The sequence below is a fragment of the Gallus gallus genome, chromosome 12 (genome assembly GCF_016699485.2).
Source record: "Gallus gallus isolate bGalGal1 chromosome 12, bGalGal1.mat.broiler.GRCg7b, whole genome shotgun sequence".
Lineage (NCBI taxonomy): Eukaryota > Metazoa > Chordata > Aves > Galliformes > Phasianidae > Gallus > Gallus gallus.
In genome coordinates, this window is record NC_052543.1 from 15021101 (window position 1) to 15031818 (window position 10718).

Here is a 10718-nt window from a genome sequence, read left to right on the forward strand (position 1 = left end):
GAATTTAATTAAATACTTTCACTGTTTCCAATGTGTTTGGAGAGAGAGAGTTGAAGAAGCAAAACAATTTAGGGGAAAATAAATTTCTTATGCCATCTTCAGACCTTAAACAGCTAAGCAAGAAAGCTGTTGATAATGAAAAGAATTCTGCTGCTTTTAATAGCACTTTCATCTGTAATTTTCATAGATATCTGTATTCTTTATCTTTACCTATCACTTATCTATAATTTGCATATGTAATCTTTCCCATAACTGTAATTTCCCAGACAGTTTCATACCAATATTATGTAGAAGCAACTTTTTTTTTTCTTTTGCAAGGCTGTAGCTGCTTTCTTGGCTGCCACTAAGTAAGCAGATGTCAAATTAAGCTGTTCTTTTGCCCGTGGATCCTTCAGAGGAAGAAAATCAAACACAAAAAAAAGCAGCATTCCACGAGTGACTTGTTCCTGGCTTTTAATTTGCAGCTTCAGATCTTTTAGTCAAAATCTCAAGCAAGAAGACAACTCTACCAAATATAATCAAACTTCTTCCTTACTTTTCCATCCCAGGTAATTCCTACAAAACTTTCACATCAGCCAAAGAATTTAAGTGGACAGGAATTAGACGCCAAAGCAAAGTAAATACAGTAAAGTGATTTCTCTCTCCGCGTGACACAAACTGAGACTCTTGTTCACTGCTTATATTCCTCACGGTCTATCTACCCCTGTAACACCTTGCTGCTTTTCATCTTCCCCAGCTATTGCTCCCACGAGCTTGCTTATTGCTCCAGAACTATTCTAAGCGCATGCTGTACGAATGCATTCCTGAAGTTGCTGCTACCAATGCTCTCAAAACATCTATCCATTTTCAGACAGATAAAATCATCCCATTTACAATTTAAACATTGAAAGCAAACAAATATGCAAAAAGCCTCTTGCTCTACATTGAGTTAATGCCCAACAAAACCTGAAGGTCAGTATTGCACCTCATCCACCTTCCTTAAGGCAAACAGGACTTGTCACAGTATTCCATCTTAACTTCTCCTCTTAGTTTGATACCTACACCTACTGTTACCTAGTTAAAATAAGATCAATAGCTCACTATTAATTATGGATCAATGCTTAATTGCCATTCCCAAAGTTACTGTCATAATCAGTTGCAGTGATAACCCAACTCCTGTCTGCGTCCTGTATTTTCTTAAAATGCTGAGGTGGGAGATGAGCACTCAGCTCTGATACACAGATGGCTAGAAACTGGCTTCATCAGCAGAGAATATTAAAGAAGGGAATTTTCTGTAGAAAATCCTTAGGGTATATGCTCAAAGCTGCAGATTATAGTCTCAAACATGCACAGAAAGATTGGACTGTCTGAGGCAATAATGAGCTGAGCTGCTTGCTGCAGGTGTGGACCACAGCAACAAAAGAATAAATCAGGAAGGGTTCGGTAATCCCAGCACTGTCCCGGTAAGTGCCTCCTCAAGATGGGGCAGGGATCATTTCTAGGCACTAAATTAACTTCCAGCTAAAAATGAATATTCAAAACAAAAGGGGGAAATTATCTACTCCTAAGAAACAACCAAACTTCAAGCATTTCTACACACACCTCACTTCTTTTCCATATTCCCCAAAGAACCTCACCATCTTCCCACATCCCTCAGAGCATTCTTGTTGGCAGTCAGACTAAATGAAAATGAAAAAGAAGATAATAAAGAATTGCCACACACACTGACAATATTCCAGGGAAAAAGATCAGGAGGAAAGAAGAACATTTCTCAGACACCTATAAAGGAAACAGAGTTTGTCTACTGACAACAGCAACTAACACCTCAGGAGACCGACCAATGAAGAAAGCACTTGCTTTTATAGGAAAAAACTCAGTTACTCCTAAATATACTCAAGCAAGGGCTGTCTCTGGGTGAACTGGTAGGGAGTTCAGAAGGTGGAAGAGTTTACTGGTCCATGGCCAGGTTTAAGAACATAGGCATCCCAGGTAATTCTCAACCAAATGCCACGTTCATGAAGCCTATCCCTTCTCAGCTCATTGGCCCCATCCTCTGAATAGACTTAGATGAAGTACAAAGAATGGCCAATAAAAACAGCAAAATCCTTCAACGAGGATTCTCTAACTGTGCTTAAAGGAACTGCCAGGAAGGAGTGGGCCAAACTTATGCTGCATCCTGGCATTTCAGCGCTGCCTACAGTTCAGAGAGGACTGTGTTTGTTTGTTTGTTTTTAATTAGGCACACTTAATAAAAAATACTGCTTCTGGAAGTCAGGAGGCTCATGTAATGCCTGCCTCCAAATGTAAAATATTAAGATTTATAGTGAAACTGACAACCAGGGAAAGCCAAATATAGAAGCAGACTGAACCTTCAAGAAACTTTCAACAACTTAACATAAAGCCAAGAAAAAAAAGCAAGACTTCTGGCACACGAGTAGCTGCTGAAGTCATAAATTGCAAGTTATTGAAAATAACGCTTTCCCTTGCGTGGAAGATCATTAACTTCACTTACAGCTGATAACTTCTTAACAAAGACAAAACTTCCTCCATTCAGCATTAACGAGGCTTCACAAGTTGTCAAGTTTAGGAACTGAAGGCATCTGCAGCAAACAATCTTGCCTATTTTTAACCCACACAGAATTCAGTAGAGTTTAAAGCAGGAATATTGCTGCATCCAATCTTTTCTTATTTATTTTAAAATATTTTCAACATGCATGAAATTTGGAAGTGTTACAGTAGGACTGAGGATGAGTTTGGAAGGCCAGCATAGGGCCGTGCAACGCACTAGCTATTATCTGATCACTGTATTAGAAAATTTGAGAGTTACCTTAAGCATTTTATTATGATTCTGACTTAATTGCTCCTTATTTATATTCATCGCTGAAATTCACTGCATCTGAAGCTATTTTGAAAACACAGCATCCTCCCAAAGGGCCGAATCCAACTCCCATTCAAATAAACAGCCTTCAACGGAGCCTATTTGTTGCTAGCCAACAAGATTGAATTCTGCTGCAGAACGGTCCCTGGAGCGTTTGTCACAGCTCTTTACAAACACTGCTCCAGTAAGAGCAGGTCTAAATACGCTTGTCCACGAGCACTGCAGACAACTGAAATTTATCTTTTATCTTCTTGAAACACTTGGCCAGATTTAAACTCCAAGAGCACAAAGAACTGAATCCATGAAGAAGGAAAAAAAAAAAGAGGGGGGCGGGGGGGGGGGGGAAATAAAGTTATAAGAAATTAAAGCGACAAAGGGAAAGCTGAAGGATGATAAAATATTTGCATGTGATCGGATCAAGTACCACTCATTCCACCCTTAAAGTTGCAGACAAAAAAAAAGTTTCTAGGCTTTTATGAGTGCACACAACCCAACTTCTCAAAATCCTTGTTTCAACATAGCCGCGTGCAGCATCAGTGGTTTTAAAATGAGTAACTCTGCAACGAAGTGCGTGAACACCACTCCTACCATTAAGCTTGTGAGGAGAGATTTTGAATCCTATCAGGCATCGACTTACACAGGGTTATGAAAACACCAGAAGGCAATGGATCAGAAACAAAACCGATCCGCAGTGCTTCTGCCTGAGCCTCCTGGTTCCCGAGCTCCAACAAACTGCTCAAACAAATGCTCAGCTGGTCACAAGACTGGGGCTTTCCCAACATGGAATAACGAGCAGAATCCCAGAAGAAACGTTTGTAAAAGTTTAAGATTATTTGCTGCTGTGTCGCGCTTTGAGGACAAAACAGGTTTTGCTGTTTTATAGTAAATAAATCAAGTTATTGGTGCAACTTCTGGTCTAAATTAAGTAGGGAACGGGTCAAATGAGAGCCATTCTATCAATGAAAGGCCTCTCTCACGTTCCTCATCCTGTTACTTTGTAGCACCACAGAACGCAGACTCCACACCTGGACAAGGGTTTGTAGCTTGATATTGTCAAAGATGGTTCAGATATGAATTCTACAATGCAACACTGCAAAAATGAAGACCTCTCCATAGGAAAAAATATTGTTTTACTTGGGAAAAAAAAAAAAAAGAGTGTGGACCAAAGAAGACTCCTGCGCAGCTGCTGATCAGCTAAGAAAGCAAAGTAAAGGGGAAGGAACCAGAACTAGCCCAAATGTATGCATCTCATTTCATCTTCAATGCTCTGCTGTTCTGTGGCAGAGGTGAACGAAGGCCTCCTCCCATCAGCCCAGCAGAGCCCCTACCTGCAGCCCCACGGATGGGAGCCAGAGCCACCAGCTGAGCTCCGCTGCCCCAGACGTCGCTTAAACTTGCGCTGCGGAAGCGGACGAGTGACTCCTAAACGAAACTAACCACCAGCACCAAAAGGCCACCCAAGTTCCTCCCAAAGACCGATTTAAGCCTCGAGCCCCTCAGGCAGAGCCGCACTCCGACCCTCAGCTGCTCCCAGACCTTTGCCCCGGGCACGGGCCAGCGAGAGGGGCGGGTTTGCTTGCTCCTAATGCTACAAGTATGTTTGTTTCCAACACCACACGTTCGTTTGTTTCCGGCGCTCCCAACACAGCGGGGTTTCAGGCTCAGCACATCTCTCACAGCCACAACCAGAGCAGGGACAGCCTGAGGGGCGCGTAGACGGAACGCAAATCTCTCTCTCCAGCCACGGGCTGAGCTGAGCCCCGCGCCCAGCGGCAGCCCGGGGGAGAAAGGCTCCTAGGAACAGCCAGCAGCAGACGGAGGGACAGGGAGCAGGGCGGTTTCTGCAGAGGCTCCTTCCTCGGCAGGACGCGGCGGCCGGGGCTCACTCACCGGGAAGCTGCCCCGCAGTCGGGCGGATCGCAGGGCCAGGTCCCGCAGAGCAGCGCACGCCCGCACGCTCACGGGAAGCGCCATCTTGACCGCGCAGCGTGCCCGCCCGCCGGCCGCTGTCTCCGCCCTGCCCCGCTCCGCGGGCGGAAGCTCGGCGCGGCCCCGGGGCTCCCATCCCTCCGTAGGGGAGGAGATGGGGAAGGACGGGCAGGGCGCAGGGCAGCCCCGAGGGGGCGCGGGAGGACATCTTGGAGCGTGGCGGGATCAGCGCTACGCGGGCGGCCGGTGCGGTCACCTGCAGGAGATAGCGCGCTGTCTGCGCTAGCTTTTCTCGTGACTAAAAGCACTTCTCTAATCATTACCTTCTAATTAACTTGTGCTAATAAGCACGGCTGGAATCCTGTGGACTCTTTGCAGGCGCTTTCATCCGAACTCCAAGAAGAGCGTCAGTTTGCTCTTCGCTCACAGGTGAAACCTGTTCGTTAGCGCCCAAACTGAGGTGCTGAATTGCGGCCCCCCTGCAGGGCGGTGCATAACACCAGAGCCCTGGTAGCTCATCGTGTGGAACTAAAGTCTAATGCAGCAGTTCCCAGGCGCAAAAGTGAGTTCCAGCAGCTAAATTTGTGAAAATACCTCGTTCCATCCACGTGGGGATGGAGTGAGCACAGGTGTGACGTGTCTCCATGGCTTGGTCTTGGCAAAGGTCCTACATGAAGCCAGGTGTGCATTTCTGGTTAGCACACTGGATAATCCACACTTGTAGAATGGGGAATATAAACAATTCCCATCAAGCTGGTGGTTCATGATTGAGGTTTAGAAGAGAAAGGAAAAAAGAAAACTGGAAAAATGAGCAGCAAATGAGATTCCCTTACAGCAGCTCAAATTAAGTTCACCTATGTGGAAGAATGCAAAGGTTAGCACTTTAAGAAGGCACAGTACTGAATGATATTTGTTCAGTGTTTGGTAGGGAAACAGTGGGATAAAGTCCTAATGCAGGATGTGAGTGGGAGCAAAGGAGAACTCTGCTATCACTGCTTAGGGCTTGTGCTCCTAGGTATGGTCTTAAAAAATCAGGACTGAGCATCTTTATATGAATTTAATCAGTAAATAAATTACACTTCTATTAGGAAAAAAATCTGCAATTTCATAAAAACAGAAATGCTGGGAAAAGCTGAAATTGAACAGTTTTGTCTTTGTCTCAACAATTTAAGTAATGTAATGTTTCAATACAGAATCTGAAGATGCAGCTTTTTGATAGCATTGAGCAATAATGTATGGTACCCAGTATTAACCTAGGTATTACTGCGCACTTGTTCTTTCAAAATGTTATATATTGGCTTCAGTGTTATGATGGAGAAATATAATTTCATTTTTAGTTTCATGACTGTGGCTCAATAAGCACAGTGTTTCCTATTCATACAAACTATTATGGCTGTCTGTATTAGGCTTAGATATATAACAGGCAAATAAGCCTTCAGGTAATGTATGTGGATTGCATGCAATGCTATCATTTAATACTACATGGAGCACTTCACTGCTTAATATAAATTGTGGAGAACCTTCTTTACTACATTTCTGTTTAGATTTGGTAAATGGAAAAACACTGTGCAAACACAGTCTGTGTTAGTCACTGAGAGATGGTTTTTGTGCATCTCTATGGTAGAAGATACCTGATCCCTGAAGTATGAAGAGAAAAAGTGTAAAGATTGACTGTCTTAATGTTTAGTCTCCTTGTTTATAAATATAAAGGAAAGTCATGTAGACTGAGTAGGTCTCACACAGTTCACAAGGCAAACAAATGCCAGCTTTCTTGCTATGTGGGGTAGGAGGATACATGTGTAAATGTCTAAGAGATGAGACAGCAAATATGGATTATTGTTAGGAAACTCACTTAGGATGCAGTAATTTGCTCTTATGATCTGATCCCTAAATTCTATGTTGTTGACAGCATTTAGTGAGAACACACAGAAGTTGCACAGGTAAACAAAAGCATATTTTTAATGTTCTTGCATGTCCTCTTCATTGCATCTGTATTTGTTAACGATGAAATTGTATGTTCATTTTCTCACCCATACAGATTACCTCCTGAAGCATTTGCTGAAGACAGACATCACAGCCAGCACATGGATGGTGTACCCAGCAGTTCAGAAAGGTTGTTTGTCATTAACTTTCCATTTAACCATAAAGCCATTTGACAAATACAAGCTCATTATAGCTAGCAGAGCTGAATGGAGTTTTCTCCTATTAGTTTTTCCTGAGTAACACATCTGAGCTCATGCTGATACATGTCAGGAACAAACCCATTATTACAGCAATGAAGCAGGGAACATTTGTGTTTTTGCAGGAAGTATCATCTTCTAATTTAGACTGAAATAAAACTGGGACAAATAATCTTTCATTATTCAGATGATTAGTCTTACAACTTCAATAGAGTACCTATGAGTCAGGTGAGCCCTCACACTTTCACTTTTTAATCACTGATAATACAGTTGCCCTAATCTTTTTTTCTGATGGGTTGCAGCCTTGTTTTCAGAACACTGTTAACAATGGACAGAAAGACATTTCATTGTGTACATATTACCTAGTAATCATGCTTGTGTCAGCTGCAGAACAGTCTTCATATCCTAAATACATGCATAGAAACATACTCTTTAGGAAATGTAAAAGACATTCCACACACAGCATTCCCAGGAGTAATGCATGTGTAGTGAAACTACATGAAATTCACCAGAAAAGTACCACTGAAGGTGACTGACAAACAGAAAATAAGATCACAGGCTGATCCTTACAGTGTGCAAGTACCATTCAGCCTACAACACTGAATCAGTTCTACACATTCCTCATCCTCATTTCTGTTCATGTCTTGCCTCCAAATACAAAAATCAAGAAAAAAGAAAAAGTCTATGGTTAGTGGTAAATATACCAGTGAGCAGAGGAAGGGTAAAAGAAGATTAAAATTAAGATAACATTTGATGCTAGAACAAAAGAATGAAAATTAAAAGAGGTATTAGAATTTGTAAGTGTCCTTCTAGGTCAGTGAGTTCAGTCACTGCACACAACCACAAAATTTCCATTTGTTAAAAAGTTACTTGAATGTAATGTAAAGGATCTAGAAAGCTAAAGAGATAGAATGCTTTATGGCTAGGTAGGATTGGATTTTGTGGTTGCAGGCTTGAACAAATATATGAGCTCTATCTACTGCTGCATCATCAGTCTAACTATGTAAATATCAGTGTGCCTTTTTCATTTTCAAACTATACGTACTTCTGACATGTCTAGTGGAACTTGTATGTGGCCAGGAGCAAAGAAATCAAGTGAGACTTTAAACAGTCCCTGAACTTTGTGTCTGATGAGGTGGGAAGTCAGGGTGCCATGTTGTAACACTGTGTGATAACTTCACTGTATATAGAAGCAGGAAATAAGTGACTAAAACAAGGAAGGCTTTATATAATAAAATGTACCAACCAAAATACCAACAGCAGCAACAGAACAGTTATGCTCCTTTTTGATATCTAAACATTTGAATCTGTGGAAAGGAAACATTCAGGAATTATGACAAATTAATTGACTGAAAAAGTAGAAGCAATGCATCAATTTACAAGTGGTATCTTCCTTTTGCCAGCAGCCTGCTGTCTAATAACACAGGCAGGGGAGTTCAGGTTTCTCAGTAGAGATAGGCTATAGGTCTATAACACTCAGTTCCAACAATGTTGAGAATCCTGATGTTGTGGATAGAAAGACAATTTTATTGAACTTCTGTCCGAGACAATACAGGACTGAATAGAAAAAGTGTAGAGATGTGAGCTGTGGGATACAGTGGAAGAAAAACTCTTAGGAGGCTGAACCTCTTTGATAAGATGTGGCTCTATCCCCACAAAGACTTTGAAGCCTTTAAGAAGTATAGACAACCTAGATTCAGGAAAGAAACATTTTAACAGTCCTCCACCCTGCCAAAAAAAAAGAGAGAGGGAAAGGTGGAGAATTGCTTGGGGGAAGAGGAGAGGAAGTTAGAATAGCAGCAAAACAATGATGTAATGAGAAGGCAGGCTGTATCACAGATGTGCTAACAACTCAGTCTATTACTAACTTAAGTATTCTGAAAAACCACACTGGCTTATCAAATATGAAACAGAATAACTAGACTAATATTATTTTGTAAATTATGTTAAAACTACAATTATCACTAAGCCATTATATTTAAAAACATATTTAACAGCAAGCTAACCAGAGTGTAAAGGAAGGTTCACAGATGAAGAAGATACCCAGTTAAATGTGTAACATCCATACCTGAGGGCACATGCTTACTAATAGCAATCAGTGGGCTTTATATGTACCAATTAGTTAAACTCTAACTATTTCATAGTAGGGCTAGAATAATCATGTAGAAGAATAAAGAAAAAATGGCCTACCTTAAGAGAAACTGAAGCTTAACAGATTGATTGTTAGGTAGGATTGCCTGAGTCCTGCACAGTCTTTGCAAAAAGCTGAGCATTTTCCAGAACTGGAACCAGGATATAGCATGGTGCTACAGACAGCTGTAAAGAGAACATTCCTATAAGCAATGTTTGCTTCTTTGGTAAAGGAAGGCCAGAGAAATTAAGAAATGGGAAAGCTGTAGGTGTTTACATCTATGTGACAGATCAATGACATCTACGGCCAGATCAAGACAATAGAAAAGGTATTACAACAAAGGTGTGATAACAAAAGGGCAAGCACAACAGAGAAATGCTATATAGGAAGGGAATAAGATTGCTCACTCATATCAGAAGATTCCAGGGTCAGAGGGGAAAGCATCACAGAGGAGAGATCTCCAAGAAGAGACCCTTCCCAGGGGCAGTCAGCCCTTAAATGAGGTCTAGGAGAGGTGCAGCCAGGCTCCACCCCTTCAGGTTGCACAGGTGAATTGCCTTCACCTGTGCTTCCAGGGCTGGCCAGGTCCTTTCCCCAGGTGTTCAATCAGTGGTTCAGGCCATGACTCAACAGTTACCATACAGCATCACATCTAATCCATGTTTTAATTGATACCTTGCAAAATACCTTTTAGCATATCACCTCAACCTGTTACAGGGCTTGAAATTGTCTATTGTAATTAAATCCTAAACCTGTAGGCTGAAGGGACTGATAATATGTGAGGGGTAATTTTTTACTGATGAATTTTATGGATTGCAGAGGGAGAGAAATTGATTTTTCTGCCAAATTAAGTATTGATTTAAATGTAGCTTTCTGTGCTAGCTAGTTTGGGGTCATGGGGTACCATTTCAGTGGATTTTGTAGATTGCTTGCTGTGTCTTCCTATTTCAATAAAGTCTTTCTGGCATGGATGGAAGTTTCACTTTCATTACAACTGGCTGGGCATCAGCAAGTGGTTCAGTGATTATGAAAGTTCATGAAAACCATAAACTTTTTAAACAGCCTAACAGAGAACTGCAGTGCTGTGTAAAAAGTCTTAAAACCTAAATGTACCACTAGAGAAAACTGAAATACCTAAGCACAAATCAGATATAGCTTCCGCTATGTGGATTTTTTGTCCTTACTAAATGTTTTGTTTGTCCTTAATAAGCATGTTCTGATGGTTTTGTTTCTTTAGGAAACCTGGGTGTGTTTTGATGCATAAAAATGAGTCTACAGTCAAAATTCTACCCCGGTGGGTATTTGCGTACTCTCTGGCTGTGCTTCAGAAAAAGCTGAATTTTGTCTTAAGCAGAAAAGCAGTGAAGACCAATTCATTAAAAACAACAGCCATAGGAGGTATGTGATTTGTTTTGAGGATCATTTCAGCTCGAAATGCAAACAGTAATAAAAATTCAGGGAAACAATTGAAAATCTACAAGGACAGCTCATTTAAAGGCTGTGATGATTTTATGTTTGGAATTAAGGTAATGTGCATCTAAAGTGTAGTATTCTGAGATAACAACTCATTTATTCACTTTAGGTCTAGCTTCTTTAGACTTTTAACTTATTTTTAGTGAGT

General features: G+C 41.3%; 1 protein-coding gene and 1 long non-coding RNA gene across 2 annotated transcripts in view; one reads left to right on the top strand and one right to left on the bottom strand.

Annotated features, from left to right (window-relative positions):
- The window catches only part of SUCLG2 (succinate-CoA ligase GDP-forming beta subunit), a 102233-nt gene extending 97391 nt beyond the window's left edge, over positions 1 to 4842 (bottom strand). Inside the window, exon 1 of the mRNA NM_001006141.2 lies at positions 4748 to 4842. Within this exon, the coding sequence (NP_001006141.1) occupies positions 4748 to 4831 (84 nt within the window). The 5' untranslated portion in view covers positions 4832 to 4842. The remainder of the gene's footprint in view (positions 1 to 4747) is intronic.
- Positions 4843 to 4854: 12 nt separating this feature from the next.
- LOC121106610 lies at positions 4855 to 10490 on the top strand. The gene is made up of 3 exons (XR_005839271.2): positions 4855 to 5348; positions 6825 to 6899; positions 10335 to 10490. It is a non-coding gene; the product is annotated as an uncharacterized LOC121106610 (long non-coding RNA).
- Positions 10491 to 10718: the final 228 nt, after the last annotated feature.